This window comes from Tachypleus tridentatus, chromosome 7, assembly GCF_004210375.1.
Source record: "Tachypleus tridentatus isolate NWPU-2018 chromosome 7, ASM421037v1, whole genome shotgun sequence".
Classification (NCBI taxonomy): domain Eukaryota; kingdom Metazoa; phylum Arthropoda; class Merostomata; order Xiphosura; family Limulidae; genus Tachypleus; species Tachypleus tridentatus.
The window spans coordinates 155,531,513-155,556,498 of record NC_134831.1 but is presented as its reverse complement, the minus strand read 5'-3'; the positions used below and the strand labels follow the sequence as shown (position 1 = coordinate 155,556,498).

The following is a 24,986-nucleotide window of genomic DNA, read 5'->3' as shown; positions in this document are numbered from 1 at the left end:
ATCAGTATATATAGTCAGTAGGTCATTGAGCTTTTGCTACTGTATTGAATCAAAATTGCTTGCAATCCTCAACTGGTAATCTTAAATGTGTCTGAAGTCACATAATGTTTTTTAGAAGCAACACAATAGATATGCTGTTAGTTTTGGTTACCTCTATTTTATTTGCTATTCTGATAACTATTCCATTTGGGAGTTGGATAACAAACTACTCATAAGTACAGGTTGACACTGGGACTCTCACCATACAGACTTTGTTCAAACTAATGCTGCCTGTTTTGTAGACAAGAAAAAGTGCACTTGTGTACACAGAAATACTGGTACTCCTTTTGGAGCATGCACTTGTACAGTCCATTGCTATTAGGTATGATCTTGCTGTGATAATTCTTCATGAGCATATCAATTCCATAATCAAAACTTAGCAATGAAAACCTTTGTTCTGTGGTATACTCTACCCTAATGTAATTGGAGACATGTCTCCCAATCATTTCTTGCCCATTTTCATTCACAAGGATAAAGTCAGTGTTAATTGGTTGAAGAGGTGCTTCACTCATAGCACTTGATGTGATTAACCAGGATCCTGACAGCTTCTGTATCAACTGGTAACTTCATTTCTTCCCCTTTTGGTTTCCTTATGGATATGTACTAAGCACTACTCACCCATGAGAGAGCTGAGCTGAACATTAATGTGTTTGGTGCAAGCTGTTTGCTACACCTTCCAAATTCACTGATTGAGAACTGACCTGAGTTCTGCCAGATTGTCAGAGTGGAAACAGCAGCAGATACAGCTCACTTTTGATCCTTCTTTATATTAACTGCCATTTAGTTAGTTGAAACTGGAAGCTTCAACTACCTTGTTTAGATGGAAAGTCATTGATAGTTGTCTTTGAAATGACCCTTCTGCCCTCATCTGGAATAGACACTTTAGTTTTCAATTCTGGAGAAAATGTTTATTGGAAACATTGTCAGCATCTATTGCAACATCATGGGAAGACCATAAGTCCAGAGAAGCTTTGTCAATTTGCTTAGAGCCAATGTGGTTGTGTTGGCTGCTGATATATCCTTGCTGGGACTTGAGCACAGTGTCAGTTTTTCTTTGTTAGACACAGTCACTGCACCTACTGCTTCAAGATGTTCCCTTGGTTGCAACATATTTAAAATCATGATAAGAATCCAGTTTGACTGGACTCTACTAATAGCGACCTTTTGTCCTCTCTAAACCAACTGATAATTCAGTTAACTAGTCTTTCTTCAGTAACCCTGCCACATGATATTTTGAATTGATCTTTTCTGTACAGTACTTTATTAAAAAAATTTCAAAATGTAAGTTCTACAAGTTTACAACCTTTTCATCTTTGGGATAGCAAGCAACATAGTAATAAAAAAGAAAAATATTATAGAGTAGTATTCAAGATATTTCCATGGTGAATTCATTTTGGCTTTCTTTTATGATATATTTTACTACTTGATTTTGTAAAGCTTTTTTTTATATCAGAGCTCTCTGGAATTTTTCACATTAAACCAGTCTAATAAAAGGAGTTATAATTTTTGGAGCAACTGTTATCATCCTCTAAAAATAAGAGTAATGATAACAACTCAAGTCATCAGGTTATTAATGTAAAAAAATGAAAGATAGTTGATTAAGTAACTGATCTTTGACCTATAAAATCTTGGGAAGAACTTGTTTGTTCTCAGTGCCATGTCTGTTTTAATCTTTCAGGGATTAAAATCTGTATGATTCAGTTCCATTTCAGTATTTTACTTAGAGCACTTTGGACCAGAATTATTTCTATCTTCTAGTTACAAGCAGGTGAAGAAAAAAGCATTTAAAAACTGAGCCTTATCATAGTTTTCAATTAAACTTTATCTTCAACATCGTTTAATGGTGCTGTATACTGAGATTCATCTAATTCCTCAAAGATGTATTAGGATTAGGTTGGCCTACTTTATATGTAGAAGACTAATTAGGTAAATTACAAAGTGAGTTTGAATTTAACTCAACTAACTTAGTTTTATCAAAGAAATAAACAGACTAAACACAATGAGTAAGACAAAAACTATGTCAAACACAAGAAACACAGTGTTATTTTAAAATACTGGATGGTTGTCTTTTACATGATTCATGAACTGATTAACTGGCACTTGCTGTCAAGATGTTTTTCCATCAATTTACTCACTAGGCATCCTGTGCAGTAAATATTTAAATCTAACATTCCTTACTTAGAGATAATGTGATTGGTGATCCTTAAACAATATTGTGAACACCGCAGAATTACATTACTGTTCTCTGCATTCTTGCATGGCCAGGTGGTTAAGGCATTTGGTTCGTAATCCAAGGATCGTGGGTTCAAATTCCCGCCACAGAAACATGCTCATCCTTTCAGCTGTGGAGGCATTATAATGTTACTGTCAATCCCACTATTTGTTGGTAAAAGAGTAGTCCAACAGTTGGCAGTGAGTGGTGATGACTAACTGCCTTCCCTCTAGTCTTACGCTGCTAAATTAGGGACGGTTAGTGTAGATAGCGCTTGTGTAACTTTACGCTAAATTCAAAAACAAACAAACATTCTTGCACAACATCTAATGTTAGAGAAATAGTTCCTGTAGATTGTTCAGTGTAATGTTTTGGAGAGAAGACCAATGGCAAATGTATTGTTAATATGAATGTGCTTTATAGTTACTAGGAGAAAAACCTATTACTGGATAGGTGAAGTGGAGAAAAAGTGGCATTGATCACTATTCAGTTCTTCACATTATATGGCTACACAATAGCAGGTATAATAAATAAACTTAGTATTCCAAAAATTGTTTAACCTTGAATCTTTAAGTTCAAAGGAGGCCTAGTTCAATATACACTTTGAACAATGTGTGTTATTTGGCTATACTATTTTCAGTATTATTTTCACAATAAAACTATAATTGTTGTGTTTGTTACCTTAATAATGGCACTTTTATTTTCTATTCATACATCTATTATGTACTAAGGAAATGCCATTGTGAAACACACTTTAACTTTATCTCAATGAAAGTTTCTTTTCTCTGTCTATCTAATCATTGGGAATAATTATTAACAGAAAACAAATTTGTGGCAGGAATTTAGATTTGAAAATCTTTCAAGCCTCAAAAAAATATTTGGGAGACTGAAAGACATCCTGGGGTGTTCACAGATTTTTATTTCTCTTTGTTCTCAATGGTGAAAAGATTAATGCCAAACAAGTTTTGATAGAGCCACTTGGTTTAGTTTAATATTTAACACAAACACAGAGATGAGGAAGATGCCAACCCAAGCACGCTAGCAGAGCAGTGAAGAGACCATTGTTCTGTAGTCAGAGGGGAACATGTGCATTTGATAATGTCAGTTAGAGAGTGCAGCTGATGAGTATTAGAGCTTAGAGATGCAGATTGAGTGAGTGCATTTCTCTTTGAATATATTTCTGAGATAAAGAGATATTATGATCAAATGATTAAAGGGAGTCTGATTGACTTGCTAGATTAACAGTCCATTTCAGGGAGCTGGGATAAAATAATCCTATATCCTTAGAATGTTTAAAACAAGGGGAAACTGGAGTGCCCAGAGAAAACCTGCTTTCATGGGTGAGATGTGAATAATTTACCTGACCCATGCTGGAGATGTGAAACTCTTAAGGAAACAATTAATTAATACATATGTGCTAAATGTTATTAATATAATTGAATGTGTGGCTGCTAGGGTTGAAATTGTTCTTGTTTGGTCATTTCTATATTATTTTTGGCTTTGTTGTAGTATTTTTTGGCTTGAGTGTTAATATGATCCTTAATGAGTTGTAGGTCAGTGAGGTTGCTGACATAAATTTGTGGAGTGTATTTTGGGAGACAGAATGCTGGGTTCATAGCAGTGAGCTGTTTGTGTTCAGTCTTTTTGTATCATGTGTTCAGCATATTATCTGTGTTCATTTAGAGGTCTGATATAGGCTTTGTAAATTTTAATGGTTGAGTGGCTATTGCAGCTTATGTTCATACCCCCAATTTGTTGGAGCAATGCCAGTCTAGTGATTGTTTTCTTGAGAATATTGTTGTAGTGAGTGGTATGCAAAAGGCATGAGTTTACCATGATTTCTAAAAGTTTATAAGTTGTTTCAAAGGTGATGGGAGAACTGTATAATGTAAGTTTGATTTTTCCAATATTTTGAATTGTCTTCCTATTTTCATGTGAAATGGTGCTTCCTGTGTCTTGATTGGATTGAAAATGCACTCCATTTGTTACATCACTTAATTCATTTATTTAATACCCCCTGGACTCTGGATGTAACAGTGAGTGGATCACATGATGTATTCCAAACAGCAGTATCATTAGAATATGAGAGTATACATGTACGAAGAGAATCTAGAGTATTGGGCTGGGGGACTTCTGATTTCAGTGTAAATGTGCTGGACATGCTGTTATTAATTTTAACTTTAGCAGTTTTGTTAATGATAAAGCTACAGAACTATCTGATAATGGGTATAGAGAATTTGCTTTTAATTAACTTATACTTCCAAGCAGCATTGTGCCAAACAGTATGAAATGATTGCTTTACATCTAGAAAGACTGCAACTGTGAAATGATTGCAGTTAAACCCTTGGTGTATAAACTAATCTTTCTAGGTGATTGATTGTCTGTCTGTATTTTCTGCTTGCATTTTGGTTATTGTTGAGGATATTATTGCTTTATAAGTTATGTAGCAGCCTGTTGGATGGCTTTTTCCATAAGTTTTCCTAATGTATTTACAAGGCTTATAATTTTTAACTCTTTGGTAGGATAAGGCTTGTGTTTTTTGGGGGGATAACTTTCATTATTGTGGACTTCCCCAGTTGACAGATATTATGCAGAAAATAAGGATGTATTGAATAAGGAGGCTCAATGTTTTAGTATATTATCAGAAAAGTTTTTGATGATTGTGTTGTTGACGTTATCTACATAGAGAGCCAAGTGTTTCAAGGATGATTTTTATTTTTGTAAGAGAGTGCATTTAGATCTACTGGTAATGATTGGTTTAAAATGGTCTAGTTGGTGTTAATGTGATTATTAATTGTGTTGGCTATCAAAAGTAGAGTGGTTCATCATGCTGAAAGTGTCAGTGTAGAAGTGTGAGAACAGGTTGTTTCTTTTCTTTATTTGTGTGTGCTATAGAATTATTGTAAGTTATGTTAGTGTTTACAGTGTTGTTGCAGACCTTTTGCAACTTATGGCAGAAGAGCTCAAGGTTGGTTGCCTTCTTATGTTGCTACTAGATTTTAATTAGTCTTTTTACTTGATTGTTAATTTTGTTTTTAAGGTGTTAAAGTGACTTGTGACAGGCTCTGATAAAATGGCAGTGGAGTCTTGTTTTTTTCATGGATTATATGGTTTATTTCTGGTTTGAGTTTCTGTGAATTTAAATTAGAAGTGATAGTTTTGCTGGAAACCATGTTGTTTATTGCTTTAAGATAATGTTGATGAGTAGGGAGGTGTGATTGTCTATGTCTTGGGTATTTGAGGCTTATGTTTTAATTTTGGGTAGAGTATCTTCAGTTTTTTTGGTTAAGGTTTAAAAAATGTAAATGTGTGAAATTTTATATTGAGCTTAAGCCATCCAAGACCTTCATCACAAAGAGGCCATAGGGCATGTTGACTCCTCTCTTGAGGATTTCTATACCTGGCTGTTTTATAGGTAGATGCTTTTGTCACACACTGGAATGATTAGCTCCAATCCTTCTAGTCTTCTATACCTAACCCTCTGGCTTTGACCATTGATGCTCACAGAAAGGATTAAAGGGTCTTCATCAATTTGTCTGTTATTCAAGGTTCTTGCACTAATTTGTTTTACATCCTGTTAACATCTGCTGGTAGCATCACATTGGTTGGATCAATCCTGGTTTCCGTTCCTCCAGAATCTTCAGGAGTGCCAGCCTCTTCCCTTTCTACTCTTGCCATATCTTTTGTGTCAGTTTTAGTTGAACATTCATCTTTTGGCAGTCAACATTCATTCACTTCACACCTTTCTTTATGTAGTCTGTAACACAATATCTAGGATTGACATTTTGGATAGCATCCTTATTGGCACAGTTAATTTGGCATTCTTCTTTGGTAGTTTATCAATAGAAATGTTTTACTTATCATCAGTAGTCTTTCAGACATGGGTTTAACACTTTTAGTTTCACTGTGCTATATGTAGCACAGTTTCTGATATGGTTATTTGAGAGATGTTTAGTATCTTCATCTATTACCCTCTGCAAGTCTTGTCTTATTGTCTACCTCTTATTTTCATAAAGAACAATAGTGTTTGAGTCCCTGGTTTTGTCATTACCTCTGTTTTTTTTTATCTGTATTTGTCATCCTTTCCAGGTTCCTGATTAAGATATCACAGTGGTTCTCCAATTAGAGCCTGGCTGTTTCTAGTTTTTAATTCTTCTGCACCCTTCAAAATACTTCCACAGATTCAACCACCTCGACCAATTCGTGTGAGCATATATCTGATAATCTTTTGTTTAAGCTTATAGATCCTGATAAATAATTCGTTCCCATATTTTGTTTGAAGAAGCACTTCCAAAAAAAGGCTAATTTGTATTTACTTCCATCTGTAAATGTTTGAATATGCAAAATGTTGGTGAAATAGACACTGAAACTGATGTAAAACACCAAAATGGTGAAATATTGGAGCTTTATAAGTTTAACAAAATGTTAAATTCCCACTTGATTACAGTTATTTTTCTTCACAGCCCTTTATAGATTATAATATGTAATCAGATGTGTTTAAAAACATTGTTTCAGACAAGTGTTTTACGTATTGCAAATTTCTGCTCATAATGTCTTTCGTCACTAACAGAACTCATCAGGTAATGTGGCCCATGGCACCACAATATATATCTCAAATTTGTATCCAGTACAAAATCATTCAATCATGAAAAACTAACAAACCTGTCAAAGTACTTTTTTTTTTAGGCATAACACAGGTGAGAAACTCTTTCTATATTGGAATTATTTTTTCAATAAATTCATCATTATGAATTTGTAGTCACAGGTGTGTAAAAAAATAACATTTGAAAATTATATTTTCTCTGTCATAGTCAGTCCTTAGGAGGTATTTATCAATGAAGTGATGAATAAAAGTTGACCTATCATTATGACAGATTAAAAGGATGTTTGAAATGTTAGTTCTACAAACGTCTGATTAGAAATACAGAGATAAGTATACATATAAAGAGAGTATTAATTGGAAGAATGTTAGTTTTATAAAAGCTTGTATAAGTATCTAAATGTTTTATATTAAATATATATATTTGTGTATCTATAATTGATTTAATGTAACACAATTTATAAGTGTTTCCTTACCCTGAAAATCTATTCATGTGCATTCTAAAAAACAATTATTTTTTTTATTTGTAAGAATGTGACTTTGTAGCTTGAAAATAAATATTTAATGAAGCTATAATACTGGAAGTTTCATTTACACAAGTGATGAAAACTTATTGTAAAGTGCAGTTGACAAATGTTTCAGGAACACAGTCTCGTATTTTATCCACAAGTGATCTCCATGGTCATAGGCGAAAATCTAAGACAAGGGGCTTGGGTACAGACAAAAAGTCCTGCCTAACAATCCAGCAGAAGCTTGATGTGATGCTTCAAGAGCTTGATGAGATAAGAGAGTCTAGGGAAAAATTTCAAAAAACTTCAGAATCAAAACTGGAAAATTTAAAGGTAATTGCCAAAAAATATGTTAACAAGTGATAATCTGAAAGTTTATTTTTTAAAGAAAAACAAATACAATGAAGGCATTTCACATCAAAGTCATTGAGTGTTAAAGATATTTGATTTTCTATAACCTCTTTGATATCTTCTTGAAGGCAATAAATATGATCACATTGTTTCTGCTAAGTCTTCAATTTTTTTCAATAAAATTAACCTTCATCTTCACCCAGCACAAAAATTTCAAAATTATCAACTATCCTAGTCAACAGGTCAATATTCCAGAAATTCTAAACAAAAAAATGGATACTTCAATTTCTTTGTGACCACCAATTAACCATGAGTTTGATAAAATGTTTGGGAATATTTAAATACATTACAATATTTTTTTTAAATTACTGTATCATGATTGGCTGTTATAATCAATGGTTTATCTTTCACTATATTTACATTTTCCATGTGTTTGTTATATGTTATACTGCAGATACAGTATGTGTAACTAGTTGAGAGGTAATATTATTCATATAGTCATGTGTGTTATCACAAAGTATTGACTTATCATGCATCGTATTTCATAATTGTATATAAACAATAACTTTACAACTATAGCTGTTGAAATATTATTCTTACTAACTTATATTACTTAAATAATAGTTACTACTTTTTTCAAATAGTTTTAGTGCTATAGTTTGGCAAGAAAAACTACAGTTTTGTTTGTCATAATCTAAGCATAAAGAAAATAATAATTAGAAACTTACAAAAAGGATTTGTGAAATATATACATATATCATTGATGAGCAGTAATGAAAAATTTTCCTTTAATATTACTGCTGTTCATTTATTTCTGTTAATGTATTTATCACAATAACACTGCACAACAATTTTTTTGAAAAGTTTTGCTTCCTAAAAAGATTTTGCTGATTGTGACAGGTACCTGGTGGGTATGCACAAATATAGTTTTGGTTTTGCTTCATCACGTAGGAACTCTGAGAAATAGACAGTTAACTGTTTACAGGCAATAACGTATTTAGTTGCATTTATGTTTTTAATATGCTATTAAGTTCAACATAATTAAAAGTGTTTTGCTCCTGATTTTCGTTTGTATTCAATATCCGGTACATCACGTTGCAGTGTCCAACAGTAGTCAGCAAGCATTGACAGATTCCAGTTGCCCTGATATTGTTTTTCCATTGTAGCAAAACTGAAGATTTTGATGAAACAGTATGTGATAGGCAAATTTGGATGTGATTTTCATGATCAGCAGCCAAAAATCTATAAGGAACACCCAACAGTGTTCAAGAAGCAAAAACTTTGTTGTGCAGTGCAATCTAGAAATTAGATTAAGAATTTATCAGCCTTATCATCTATGCCTTTCCATATTTAAAAGTGGCTTGGCATGACCAGATAGTTAGGGAGCCTGACCCACCAAACATGTTTGTGCTTTCAGTGGTGGCAGAAATTATAATGTTATAGTCAATTCCATTGTTCATTATTAAGAGAGTAGTCCAAGAGTTAGGGGTGGGTAATGATGACTAGTTGCCCCCTCCCTATAGTCTTTTGCTGCTGAAGTAGGGATGACTAGCACAGATAACCAACCCTTGTGTAGCTTTGTGCAGAATTCAAAACATATCAAATCAAATTTAAAAATACTGATTCAAAACATTGTACTGAACTATAATTCATTTAGCTCAGAAATCAATACCTTTAGATATGTATATAATTTCTTTTGTGTGTATATTACAAATAATTACAGTTCTGGATAACATAAGTATAAATTTTATTTATATCATGTAATTAAGTTTTATATATATTGTTTTAGAATAAAAAAAAACACTTCCAATCACCACATAAGAAGCATATTCTAAGAAAATGTTAAGGAAGAGAAAACATTCCTAATGATATTTTTAACTTCTTGACAATCAAGTTGAATTTTATAGTAACTGGCAACTGCTTTTACTTGTATACATTTTAGAACATAAATTAGGTAATGTTAGGGGTCACTTATATCACAGAGCTAGAGGGAACCATTTCCAAGTCTCTATGTTTTTAAATCCTGTATATTTTATTAGCCCATAGTCACCAGATAGTGGTGTTAACTTGCCTTTTTCTTGGCTCCCTGAATCTGATGGTGGATCATTTATCTCCTTCCAACAAGATTCTTCTCATGGTGTGGTCTCTTGATTCACAGGTCTTTAGGTGGGTATGTTATCAGCTGGGGACACCTTATATATATATACTTTTGCCACTAATTGGATTTCATATCTGTGCTTACCTTCCTATTCAACTGTTTTCCAGAGTTTTGTCCTTATTCCAAACCACTCTGTGTCTTATCCTACTGGTGGCTCTAATTTGGCCTACACAACCAGCATTACCATTGCTCCAACCTTTACTTGTACAGCCTCTCCTACCCTTACTTTTTATTTGGTCACTATTCTGTTGACCTTGGTCAGACATTGTTCATCTAGATGTCTGCACACTGTCTTTATGCATGGCTTTTGTCTGATTTTTTTACCACAGGTAATAGTGTGTCCTCCACCTTTGGTCTTTTGACATGATTTCTGTCCTTCTTATCCTTCCCTTCCTCATCTTTTTCTATTCTTCACCAGTTTGTTTGATGAAGGCTTGTCCACTTTGATTATTTGAACACTTTTTATTTTTCCAGGTTTTGCCTGATTTTGTTTTACTCTGTCATTTTCCTCTTTTCTATTACTACTTTCAAGTCATGCATCATCCTCCACATTCCTTGATTTGCCTGATTGGGATCTGAATGTGGTTCTTTATAGCTTTCCCATCCTCTCTTTGAATTTTTGTGTTCATGTTTCACCTACCATCTGCCTCTCAAGATCAATTTAATTCACATTGATTGTGGACATCATCTCTTGGATAGTTCTGCCTTTAATGCTACTAGCTTCCTCTACCATTCCTTCTGTGTCATCCTCTATCCAGATTGACACTTTCTTTTTCAGAACTATGCTGCTAATGAAATCAGTTTGACTTTCACTTTCATTTCCTTAATTTCCATTTCCCACTAGTACTCCCATTCTAATCCTGATCAGCTTTTTTGTCCAGTTTTTTCATTACAGTATTTTGTGTTATGTTACAACTTTTGATTCATAGAACCCTTCCATTTCCCTTAATTTACTCCCTGTCACATTAACTGGTTGGGTTCATCAACTCATTAGGATGGTATATTGAGATATATCCATGGAATATTGCCATCTCCACTGTGTTTCTTTTCATCGTATCACCCTATCTTTTGCTTCTTGTCTTATCTGTCTGTTGAAGGAGATTATTCAGCTTGTAATGTGGACTACTCCCAGTACCTGTGCATGATCTAGTTGAATCTTCCTCTGGTGGATATCATCTCCCTCATGTGGCCATTCATAGGAGAAAGTTTTATCACTTCCTTTCATTTCTGTTTTTATTTTCAGCAACCCTAGTTTTAAGCAGTGATGTTGGGATCCCATTCTGTGTTGGATGTTGCCTAATTAGGTTTGCTTTGCCTCAAACCCTCACTATTTACTAATTGTACTCTAATGCTCACTGAAGAGATGAGGCATTCCTCTAAGACCACTTGGCCTATAACAAGTGGTGTTTGTATATATATATAGAAAGTAAAGTTTCACATGACGGTATTAAGGTTGTTTATTTGCAGTTACACGTTTCATGCTTCACTGATCACATGGCATTATAAAATAGCGGGAAAATACATAAAATTATTCATACCACTATTTTAGAGGAATTTCATTTGATACTGGCTTATATTTATGAATTAAATGTTTCTCCCAATAACTACCTAATAACTTTAATTGAGACAGGAATAGATCGAGATAAAAATATACCAGCAGAAACCCTGAGGACAGTCAAACAAAGAGAAAATGATGACAAAATAATTACATTTGTACAAACACACAATCCATATAATACAGATATATACAAGATAATCCAAGCTTCAAAAGAAATACTCCATGGATCAGAAAAAGAAAGTCTACAAAATCTGGCTAACTCAACTTGGGTACAAAGCCAGAGACAAGCCCCTAATTTGAAAAGAATTCTTCCAAATTTGGAGTTTAAGCAGTCTACCAAGGAAAATGGGGCCAAATGATGTGGTCACCCATGTTGCAAAACATGTGAACTCATTCAGGAAAGCAAAGACTTAAAATTCAGAAGTTCAGAAGAAACTTTTATGTCAACACAGAGATGGACTGTACATCAAAAAATCTAATATATTGTATAAAATGTGCAGGTTGTAGATTGGATTATATTGGGCAAACTTGAGACCAATTAAAGAACAGAATGACTATCCACAGACAACAGATAAATCACCCAGAATTGTGACAAATTGGACTGAGTAAACATTTAGACCAATGTGCGAAGAAAGAAACACCTGAAATTCAGTGTAATACCATTCTATAAGGTTGGAAAAGACTGTGAGCAAACCAGAAAAACTATGGAAAAACATTTTATCCATGAATATAAGTCGGAATTAAATGAAATTCCTCTAAAATAGTGGTATGAATAATTTTATGAAGAAAAACTTTACAAATCACGTGACTCTGATGACGTTCTCATCAACAATCGAACATAGTAATATTCTGTATTTTCCCACCATTTTATAATGCCATGTGATCAGTGAAGCATGAAACTCGTAACTGCAAATAAACGACCTTAATACCGTCATGTGAAGCTTTAATTTCTATATCAAGTTCGTGATTAGTTCATTTTTACTTTATATATATATGTATATATGTTTCTAGATATCAGCAACTTCCACCTTTTTTGTGTGTGTGATTTCTTTTCTTAACTGGATCTGTAATTTGGTTTCTCTCACATGCACCCAAGCATTGTTTAAACCTTATACTATCTCTCTTTTCAGTGTCTTTTCAATGTAATTCCTCCCTTCCTGTCATCAAATGAAGCACAGAAGATCATTGAAACTCTAGCTGATGGGATTGATTAGCGGAGAGTTCCTTATCAGTTGTGCAATATTTCTGGAGAAAGTCTGTGTGAGTAGAACCATGTAATGCAAAGTATGGCAGGAGAGTCTCTCCCAAGTGTTACCCTTCTAGCAAGTTCTCATTATAGTGTATCATACTCCATGGGCTTTCTCCTTTAGCCATCTTCTCTGAAGGAGAAGGAGCTTATCTAGGTTTTAGCAATTTCAGTGTCTCCTCCATCACATCATTGTTGGATTTCAGCTGCTGTTTGAAGAGAGGAAAACATTATAGTTTTAAAAGTTCAAATTGTCTTTCCTTGAAAATGTTTTTTTTTTCTGTAGATACTTCCACATGCCTAAGAATAAAATTAATTTTTATTGCAGGTTGTTATGGGAATCTATTGTATGTGAAGGATATGTCATTCTCCTATTGGTATTTCATGTTATAATATATGTCTTAAGTGGAGTGAGCTCAAGGTTAGTAGCCTGCACAAGATCTTAAAGTTAGATTCATGAGAAATAACTGCTGTGTTTAGGGGGATAAGTATCGATCAAAGATCTATTTTCAGATAAGGAAAATGTTAATTTTACTGATAAAGGCTTGGTGCAATAGAATTACCCTGTGCATAAAGTGGTAACGTTGTATAAAGGGCTAGATGTAAATCTTTTTAAATAGTCAGTTTTTACATCCTTTATTTTAAGACTGGAGATTTAAAAAATTGTTGTCTTTAGGCACACTTCACTTAGAATTATGAGAAGTCAATGAACAGACTTAAATAGGTCTTTCTGAATAAGATAAACAGCTCTTAACATGTTTTATAGGCTGAAATTGAAGAGTCAGAGAATAGATTTACAGAACTGAAAAAGGCACAAGCCAACTTTGAACGAGATATTACAAAAGGCTCTTTTCATTCACGGACAGGAAATGTGATGGCAGAAAAAGTGCAGAGGTATTTTCAGGACAAAATTAAAGCCAAGGTAAATGTATCTTAAGAAACTGTATCATATACACATTTATTTTCCTTCTGCATTTATTTTTAAAGAATGAATAAAATAATTTAGTTAAAATAAGACATTTTATGCAGAAACTAAAATTTTATACCAATGCAACTAAATACAACAAGAACTCTCTAATTACTAACAATAACCTGATTATCTTGAATGTAATATGAAGGTAAATGAATATTAACTTATACTTCTAAAATGTTTGACTGTGTATTATAGAATTAAATCCCAGTGTAATATTTTGTGACAATCACTTAGGGTAGAAATAGTTGTTTTTTTTCAAATGAAATAAAACTAGTCTGAAACACTGCAATAGTTAGTATGTTAGTATAATAAGACTATCAAGTATCCAAGAAATATGAAAATTAATTATTTTCGAATCACCCTAACTTGTTTTACTATTACATGATAAACATAGTATAATAGAAATCCACAGGGTTTTGATTTTGGTAAGTAATAAAAAGTGTAATTTTAAAAAAAGCTTAAAGATATATATATATATCTATAAATAATACAGTGCTCAATTAACAGTGTTATATTTTTTTACAATGCTTAGGATATACTGAGAGAAAAATTGAGGATGCGATATATATCCTTGAGAGGGCAGTATCAACGAGTTCTAGAACAAATGAAAACGGTTTGAGTTTTATGTAATTTTGAGCCTGAATTTTTGAATTTGCATTGAGATTTCTAATGCATGCTGAGTACTTTGTAGTATAAAGACTTTAATAGTTGTACTGTACATTCTGGTAATCAGTTGCTTATATGAATTACAAATATTTACAATATTAGGGCTTTTTTTATGAAAAATAGTGACAGCTTTATTTCATTTTTATTGATTTATTACATATAAAACAAATTATATGTCATGGGATTAATAAAGTTTGATATTAAGCTTGTAATAAACATTACTAGTACAACTTCTTTTGTATGTACTGTGAAATATGGATTTGATTAGAAGAAGTGAATGCAGTTTATTAAATATATTTTGTTTTTCCCTACCACAGTTTGAATTCCTATACCATACCTTACCTCCTCTCATTTAACAGCTTTTCTGATTCAGTGCTGCTCTCTATATGCATAAATTTTTGGTTGCCACTGGCCTTGATACTCCCATCTAATCTACATATTTAATCTACCCTACATATTTAATGTGGTGCAGCTGCACTGTAACATGCAACAACCCTCCACCAGGAAAAGTGTGACACACCTTGTTGCAACTAACTTCCTAGAATCAAGTTCTCAGTTTGACATACTTGAGTATAGAGATGTTTAATTTCACTTTTTTCTTTTTGTTTTGCCTGATTTGTTAGGTAGGTGATCTAGTTATTTTTTCATTCAGTGTTTTTATGTGACAATTTGTGAATTGAATTTATTTTGCCAATTCAAGATTTTCTTATTTCAATTCACAAACTTGCATTATGGCTATCACTTCATTTGAAACATTTACCACTGCAGTGACTGTAAAACATTTATCATTGCTGTGGCTTTGTGCTTCAGTATCCCAGGGGATGGAGTAGATGTGGCTTTTTTTTCTTGTAAATTTGATTCTGTCATGTGACCTATTAGGTTTTCTGTACCAGTATCAGATACATCACTCTCTGATGTATCTAGTTTAATTACTGACATTCTGAACAGCTTTTCACCACCTCCTTCCTTTGCCATGCAGTTTAGGGCTAAACCTACAAAGGTTTTCACACTTTATGGCAAAGAATAGTTGACACCTAAAAAGTATCTTTTGGTATCTTTTGTCTCTTTGTTAATTTACCCTTTTTATACTGATATCATGGTCCATACAGTTTACTTTACAACCTAGTTATATACTGAAATCTGCATATTTTCTTGGACTCTCGGAAACTATAATTTTTCATTTAGGCATAGGAATCAAATTCTGAAAATGTCGAGTTTTTATCACAAGCCCAGTTTTTCTGTTTTTGTTTACCCTTTCACCCATTCTTTATTACCTTTTCCTTCTCACCATGTCATTACACAGGGCCTTTGTGGGGTTCACAGGAGAGACTTGTTTCCTCCCTTACTTCCCTTTTCTTTGTCACTGTATTATTGGCTTTTCTTTTAGTTGGATCTACTTGTTGGTGCACATTATTTTCTGTACGGTTTCTCTCTCCTTCAATTCTTCCTTGCCCTTTTTTTGATGCCATAAGTTACACCTCTTAGTTTTTAAGGTCTTCCAACCACGTTAGAATGCAAAATGGTACCTTAGTGTTAATTTTCGTTTTTTATTTTTTGACATTCATAACCCTATTATGCCTCATTACTATATCACTCCCTCCTTCTTTCTCCATTTTCTCAGGACCACCTTTTCAGGTGTTGAGGGTGAGCCACATTTATGGCTTGCATTTACTGTAGTAACTTGGGTGCTTAATGTGTGCCTCTCAGTGTAAATTCCTGTATGTTGTGAGGAGAGCTCCCAGTGAAGGTTCTGTACTTTCAATTTATCTTATCTGTAATTTGAACATTTGCTCACATGTTTGATGTGCAGGCAACTCATGAAGAGGAGGATAGGATCCTCGTGGTTGAGCACTTTTGCCTTGAATTCCTGTAGTTGGTTGCTACCCCAGCATTAGTTGGATTGTCCTGTTGAGCTAGGGTCAACTGAATACCAGAGTTGGAAGTTTTCAGTGGGTGTTGTGGACACTGTCTGATGCTAATGTTTGGATATGGTGCTCACAAAACCCTGGCATTGCTGCAGTGCCCTTGCTTAGCATTGTAATGCATTCCCTCTTAGGAATTCATGGTAGGTGGGATTAGTGGGTACTGAATGTTTCTCTGTTTATTATGGATATTCCATATTCCAGTTCTTGAGAAAAAAGTGAAAGTATAGTTTATAGTTAAATGACCATGTATAGATGACTGTTATTTGTCTCTCTGACAAATCCATAGGGCAGATGTCTCCCTTGTTTGTTGAGAATGTATAAAAGGGGCTTCCTGGCTCTCCAAAGTCAGTCAAAAAGCAATAATATAAGGACATATTGGTGGAAACATTTACTCCAAAATAAAATAAACTCCTCTTAAATTTTAAGGCCATTGACTATTTACCCATTGAGACTACTCACCCTACTACTTTGAACCCTCATAAGGAGTTATTGTTGAGAGGGATTGGAAGAACATCCCTGAGTCTGAGATCCTTGCTGGTTTTTCTGGTCAAGGAGTTTCTGCAGTGCAACGTATCTCCACTTGCAAAGAAACAGTTATGCTGCCTATCAGTGTCCTAATTTTGACGTTTACATTGCCATATTTGCCTGCTGCTCTCAAGGCAGTATATCTAAACTCTCTAACATGCTTCCAGTGTCAGTGGTTTGGTCATTTGAAGGAATCTTGTCATGGTTCTGTGAATTGTGTTCATTGTGTTGGCAAAACCTGCAATGCTTATGAGTGTGAACTAGACCCTCCTGTGCTAATTTTAGTGGTTCTCACCCCTCACCAATGTTTGAAAATGGTTAACAACATTTCTTATTCCAGGACTTGCAAGTTATTGTCCCTAACTTCAACTTGGACATATGCTGCTGCACTTTGTTCCACTTGTTTAGTGGGAGTGCAGATAAATCTTTCCATGCCTCCAACAGAGTCATTCTCAAACCATGTGAAGAATCTTTTGCCCTCTATGGATAAAGAAGTTGACAAGTCAACATCTCTTTCTGTCTCTGTCCTAACCATTCCTTTTTGTGACTGCCTTGGTTCACTTCCTATGGCTCCAACTGCTGGCACCTGCTCTGGGGTTATCGTTTTTGGCCCAAAAGTGAAGAGTAAATATTCATTCACACCTTCAGTTGCTGTAATCTGCATCTACTAAAAGACACCTGTCCACTGGACCCAGTACAGGATCTACGTAGATGGATAGACCTCCTTCTAATAAAGAAAAATGGCATGGTCCTAAACTGAAGAGTTCTCCACCCAGTTCTCCTCCACCTGGATAAAAATGGTCACTTTGATACAGAGGAACTGTCGAGATTTCCATTCTATTGTTGATGACATTGATTCCTGTCATTCTATGGGTCTTTCTTTACAGGAAATATTCCTAAACCTGCTAACATAGTTACCTTTAAGCAGTTTTCTTTACACCAGAATGAAAGGTTGTGCTATAGAAGAGTGCATGGAGGGGTGTCACTGCTTGTCATCCAGCACATGCTTACCCTATCTTTGCCACTTAATACACCCCTGGAGGCCATAGCCTTCTGGGTTTTCTGGGGTCATACATACACTATTTATTCTCTCTAATTGTCTCCTTGAGACATTATTGATCAATCAAACCTTGATGATCTAATTCAGTGGTTCTTAACCTTTTTCAGTGTTTGCACCCCTTTCAAATCAGTAATCATTTCTCGCACCCCCTGGAAACTTAAATATAAAAAAAGCTAAAAATACAAAGTTGATGTAATCAAAAATTTTTTTTTAATCTTCATACATACAGCATACCTTTTTTCAAGACAAAAATTCAGGGTACATAATGAAAAATTAATTTCAATTTTGTTAATGATGTTTTTATTTAGCCTGTAATGCACAGTAAACTTAGTGACTTCGTTGCTGCTGTTTTTTCTCTATGATGGCATCAAATCTTGGCGTCTTTGTACTGAGTGCCACTCGCATGTCATGTTCAGAATTCAGCCGATTTCTGCATTTTGTTTGGATGTGAAGTAGACAAGAAAATCCTTGTTCACACAAGTAAGTAGTTGCAAATGGTACCAGCACTTCAAGAGCTTTCTTCGCTAATGCAGGGTATGCTTCCAGCTGAGAAGCCCAGAAGTGTTCCAGCTGACTATTGGTGAACTCCATTAGGATTTCACGATTGTGTCTAAGGTCGATGAGATCTTCCTTGATGCCGCTGACATCTTCCAAATTCTGCATGAAAGGATTCAGGATCCAGTTGTCATAGGTTTGCAGCTCTCCACACGAGAAGTAACCCTCAAATGAAGTACGCAGCATCTGCATATGTTCAACAACTTTTGCAACAAAGTCTGGATGCAGGGTAGAATTTTCTGTGACTGTCTCTTCCAGGCGGGGGAAATTTGCCAAATTCCCCATCTTCACACGCTTTATCCACAAGACAAGTTTTTCTTTGAATGCAGCCAATTTCGTGCTTGCAGTCACAATGTTGAGTCCCCTTCCTTGCAGAGACAGATTGAGTTCATTGAGAGCAAAAACACATCAGCCAAATAGGCAAGCATCTGAACAAAACTAGGTTCTTTGAAATATATAGCCAGTTCTTGTACCCTTTCACGGAGAAACTGATGAATTTCTCCTCTCAGTTCAAACACACGAAACAGCACACGACCACGTGACAACCACCTCACTTCAGTGTGGTACAAAAGAGCAGTGTGTTCCTGACCCATTTCCTCACAAAGTGACTGAAACAATCGATAATTCAAAGCTCGGCTGAGAATAAAGTTTACAACCTTGACACAAATATCCAGAGTTTTCTTGAGATCTGGGGGCAATGTCTTTGCTGCAAGAGAGTGACAATGAAGAAAGCAGTGAGTGATTTTCAGATTAGGAACTTCTTTCCTCATTAATGCAGCAAACCCAGAACGATTGCCCAGCATTGCTGGTGCACCATCTGTACATATTGAACCAATTTTGTCAAGGTGAAGTTCGTTTCTTGAGAAAAATTCTTGTATTTTGTTAAGCACATCTATAGCTTGTGCAGTTGTCTTTAAGGACTGACAGAAAAGGAAACTTTCTTCCACTTTTTTCTCCTTCACGTAACGAACTACTGCCAATAGCTGACAACAGTTGGATACATCTGTTGATTCATCCACTTGTAGGCTAATCTTAACTGGACTAGCCTTGATGTCAGCATTAACTTGTTCCAGGATGTCAACACTCATGTCGATGATTCGGTTATGGATTACATCATTTGACAAAGACACTTGTTGGAGTTTCTTCTCAGCTTCCTTGCCGAGAACAATCTTTGCCATTTCAAGGGCACATGGCTTGATCAGTTCCTCACCAATTGTATGGGGTTTCTTTGATTTAGCAATCTGGTATGCAACTTCATAAGAAGTAAAGGTTTCTCTGTTGGCGAAAATCCATAAGTCGGCAATGTGCCAACCTGATCAAACCTAGCTCTTTTGACCCTTAATGTCACAATGTCATTTCCTGCATCCCTGCCACCATGTTTGTTCTTGAAATGTTCATCAAGCTTTGATGGCTTCAAGTTCGCATTGGAGAAGAGTGTGCTGCACAGGATACACTGTGGACGTTGTGTCCCATCCTTCTCTGCAGTACAGGTGAAACCAAACTTGACATATTCGTCATTCCACTTTCGTTTCTTCGACATACTGCAGACAAATCTGGAAAAGAAACACATTCATGTGTAGGTGTTTTCTTTTTTTTTATGAATTATCTCTAAAATATGTGATGGAGAGACTGAAATACCTGGTTTAATCAGTAGATTTGTAGGCATGACAATACATTCTATGAAAATATTGTAACGGCTACATTGCTACAGTGATGATGTATGTTATGTAAACAACCCATCGCTCATTTAAATAAATGTGTAGAAAGCAAAATCTGAAATAATACATAACCAATCTTCCACCCTACTGTTATGCATCAGAAAAAACAACAACATTGAAACAGGGATACCATAACTCACGTGTTGATGGCACGGATGTGTGGTGTGGACTGAGACGTGATGATAACCTCCTCTCTCTCCGTGTTGAGCACGTGTCCTGTACGCGTCCCTTCCTCGTCTATCCAAATGACATACCCGTTTGTTTACCCTGTATTGGAATCTGATACAACTTTACCACTTCATTAGGAAATCAGGTTTAGGTTTAACTTTATCTCGGAACACTGCTGAAGCAAAAATGTTTCTTCTTAGGAGAAATATAAAGCATACTCTTATGTAAAAATATAGATTTGCTTTAATTATTCATGGGCATCCTCGCATCCCTTGGGAATTATCTTCGCACCCCCTAGGGGTGCGGGCACCCCTGGTTAAGAACCCCTGATCTAATTGAACATTTGCCATCTTCCTTCTTAATCCTGGAGGACTTTAATGGACAAAATTCCCTTCAGGGTGGTGCTGATATTGATGGGAGGGCTTGTTCCATAAAGTGTATGCTTTCAGATCACAACCTTTCTCACTTCAGTTCTGGTTCTTATACTATATTCATGTACTTAGTCAGTCGTTTACTACCATTAGTCTCTATATCTACTTCCCTTCAGTTCTCTCTCACTTTTCTTCAAGGATTGACAGTGACTCACAAGGCATTGATCATTTTCCTGTCGATTTGAAGGAGATTGGCTGTGGCCGATGCCACCTGACTTGCATGCCTCAATGGAAGTTGAATCAAGCAAACCTGGCCCTCTCTCACTGCTCTCTTGAAACTTGATCCTGCTGTTGTTTGTCTGCCATCAATAGATGACTGTGTGGTAGCAGTGACTGACTGTATCATCCAGGAAGCTGATCAATGTATTCTTATGACATAGACATGTTTTCTATGTTTTCCTCATTTATTGTGGAGTCCTGCCTGCAAGTAGACATGGAAGACTCAAAAGCAGGTCACTGTTTCTGACTCTTTCAAACTGCATTGCTTTCCAGAGAGCCTGTCCCATGCTTGGTAGGATAGACATCAAAGCCAAAAGGTGTCTTCATGAAGTTCACAGCCAGTATCTCTTCTACCACCAGTTCCCAAGTCATATGGGACAAGATTTGGAAGTTTAGTGGGAAGTATACTTCCTATCCCCTTTTTATATTACTATTCAGTATTCAGAAAGTTGCCAATGTCCAAAGGTATTTAACCAATCATTTTCTTTTATCTGGAAGTGATTCACCAGTGTGTAGCCTTTATGACACTCAAGTCATAGTAGCCCATGTTTTACTGTTGTGCCATTGTTATGACCATGAGTGGCAGTACCATTTTAGATGTCTTTTCTGCATGTTTACACTTGACATTAGAAGTGTCATTGGTGATAGTGTTACTGTCTATCTTCCTTGTGTTTTAAACTTTTTATGAGCCATTGGCCTTTTTAATGCTATTTAAGTTTTGTCTGAATTTTGGACATTGTTTAATTTTACCTCAATATATTTTTATATCTTTAACAGTTTTATTTTTATGTTTTCTACCAATTGTTTGGTGCAGATGGCACAGTTGCTTTGTTCCAATAAGTTTGGATTAACCAACGAACCATTCTCCACTCTTCATATTCCTTTTTCTTTTCCTCCAGATCACATTTTTCTTGCCAGCATCTATTGGTACAAGTTCTTCTTTACTGGGATACTATCTTTCTGGTCACAACCATTCGAGGGTTCTATTCTTGGTTGTTTTCTTTCATTCTTTTTAAGTGTTGGCCATCATGTAATTATTTTTCAGTCTTGCTTGTTTTATTGACCTTTCTTGGTCCAATTTGGAGTTTTCTCACTCTTCAGTGAATTTTTACTCAGGATGTTTAGATGACCGAGGTAGACAACTCATATGCTTTGCATCCCTAATTTCTTCCACTTCGATGTGTTGCTTTCCTTTTGGTTCTCATGGAAAGAAAGGTCTTTTAGTTCTCCATTTTACCGTTGGGTCTGGCAGTGACTCCCTATATTTCTGTTGGGTGATCAAGGCCTTTGCTCATTTACACAGTTCACAGTTCCATCGTTGGATTGATGAGTGATTGCCATTGGCTTTGTCTCTTCAGGCTTCACATACACACTCTTTCCTTTGGAAAGCTACACATATGGATGGGTTGCTTTGTCTAGTTGGAGATGTCCTTCATTCTCTTTAACCAATACGTCATAATTCTTGGAGTTCTTCTCGACAGGAATCTAAGCTGGACCCAGCTTTTTTCACTTCAGTTGTAGTCAAAAATAGCTAATGATTTTCTATGCAGAATTCTCTTCTTCATTCACAGGTAATGAGATTTTTTCATATATGAGGACTTGAACTTCTGTGGAAACCCATCCTTCCCATGGATCATGCACACTTAAATGACCTTTCACATATATTTTAGAATCTGTAAACTCTCATTTAAAATCCCTTGAGTTCTGCTTTTGTTCTCCATCTCTCTCTGTAGGTCAGTTTTGCCTGGGGCCTCTGTAGATACTCTACTGTGGCTAATGTTCTTTTTTTTCACATCCCTATCCCATGTTGTACCTTTTACTAGAAGCATTTCTCACAGATTGGATGGGATATATGGACTCTCATAAGTTTGTTGTTCTTTGATTGAATTAGGATTCCAGACCACTCTTTTAGAACTTCTTCCATTTCATTGGATTTTTAATCAGTTCCTCCTATTGGGCTGGTTGGTTTTGATTCATTCTCAGTATTTGATTATTGTATCTTTCATTTATTGATTAGGCACACGTGTTCTTGTTCACTTTAGTTTCAGACATTGGATCTTCACTTCTGGGACAACTCATGTTGGTTTGTTATATATTGATTATCTCATTTCAACAAGATTCTCTCTCCATGAAGTGATCACCAGGCTTTCTGGTGGGGTTTTCTTCTATTGGCCAAGTTTGCCTACCTCTTCACAGCTAAATTCATTCTATTATGATCTGTGGTTCCTTCAGCTGGTGGCTCTGGTAGTGAATGCTTTCAGTGTAAACTAGTCTGATGATTGCTAGTATTCGTACACAAGGATCCATTGCCTTCTCCAAGAGTTGTTTGTCTTTCAAGCCACTGTGTGTTGAGTCATTATCATTGGTCCATTATGGCCTGCACAATTGTTGTTCCCTGTTTAATCACTGCTTCCGCTGTTCAGTTTGTTCCTTCTTCCTCTATCCAGTCTCTTCTCCATTTGTATTAATTACTCTATGTAACACAAATTTTGTTCCTGGATAATATGTGTTATTTCTTAATTGCTTATGCTGTAAAAGTACAGAAAATGTCCTTTATTCCCTTCAAACTTTGCTTTTGTGACCTGGATAATGAAATTTATAAATTAACCTATTTTCTATGTAAAAATGGGCAAATTTGAACATTTACATAAGGTCTGAATGAAACAACATATGAATCAAGATTTACATGTATTTATACTAAAGTTATACAAAAATGTTTAGAAGTGAGCAGTTTTTTGAGAATTATGACTGTAATGTAAATCACTTTCATGTATCAGCTCCCCAAATATATAGTCTCTCATCATGTTTTTGTTATATGTTCCCAGGTTACAAAAGCAAAGTTTGAAGAGAAAAATAGGTCTTTTCCATTTACTTTAGGCATAAGCAATTGGTAAGTAACATTTTCTGCCCAGGAACGAGAAAAAGTAAACATTTTGTTACATAGTGTTATCAATATTTTACAATATTTTATCTTGCCTAACTTACATTCCAACATCATGTATGACTTTTCACTTATCCCTTTTGGGGTAATCCAGACTCTTCACACAGCATTTTCTTGCTCAAGAACAGAGATAACCATGTATAATTCTGACCAAGACTAGAACAAAATAACTTCAGTGGTTTAGTGGACCTCATATATGCTAAAATTGTATAAACAGCCAACACAAAATTTAAAAAAAAAAATGCTTGCATTGATAAAGATGATTGAAAACACGGTATACCCATATATCACAATAGTTACCAGTTATGCAGGATAGCACTTGTAATCTAGTCATTTATGTTACTGTTTATAATATTATATATTTCTTTACACATTGAAGAAATCTGTCATGGTAACTATTGAAATAATTTCCATGTATATAAAACATCAAAGACAGTCATCTTTAGTACTCATCCTCCCAGTAGTTTCTTACTTTATATTTTAATGATTTGTTTTTATATAAGAAAGATGCATTCACTCATGATAGGATTTGATAGCCCAGTTGCAAGTGTTTTCATTTTGTTTTATTTTGTAACTGATTGGTGCCAACAACGGTTTAATTGTTGTTTTACACAGCCTCATACAGTGTTAAATGTTCATCTCAATGACCACTCACACTTTTGTAAAACAGCAGTTGTGTTATCTAAAAGTAAGGTTAGTTGATTTTTTTATAGTTTCATAGTATCATATGAGAAATATATTTATCTGTAAAGTCATATCTAAATATCATGCAACTACTATATTAGAATGTGTATTAATAAAATGCTATATTGAAGTTAAGTTCTGGTACAGTACATTACCTCCTCTTACATCAGTTACTATTATTGCTCAGTGCTACCATCTAAAATATCTTTTTGTGCATGCCACAAGCCTTCAAACTTCCACCAATCTGGAATTGACTAATTCTGATGCATCTTACATGCAAGTTATTATGCAACAACCCTCCACTATTATGAGTGAAGCACACTCTCTTGACACCTGTGACTCCCTTTGATCATTTATATCAAAGAGTCACTTCTAATTAACATAACTTGTGTTATAACACTTAATTTGTGCTCTCTTCAGGTGGTTTATTTTAATTTTTTTTCCATAT

The 24,986-nt window shown here is 35.0% G+C and overlaps 1 protein-coding gene across 6 annotated transcripts in view; it reads left to right on the top strand.

The window, feature by feature from the left end:
- Positions 1-24,986, top strand: part of LOC143256967 (cilia- and flagella-associated protein 263-like) — a 97,117-nt gene that overhangs the window by 23,720 nt on the left and 48,411 nt on the right. For all 6 annotated transcript variants that reach the window (XM_076514916.1, XM_076514911.1, XM_076514910.1 and 3 more), the window contains exons 3-5: positions 7,494-7,693; positions 13,440-13,595; positions 14,179-14,259. In XM_076514916.1, coding sequence (XP_076371031.1) covers positions 7,494-7,693; positions 13,440-13,595; positions 14,179-14,259 — 437 coding nt within the window. The remainder of the gene's footprint in view (positions 1-7,493; positions 7,694-13,439; positions 13,596-14,178; positions 14,260-24,986) is intronic.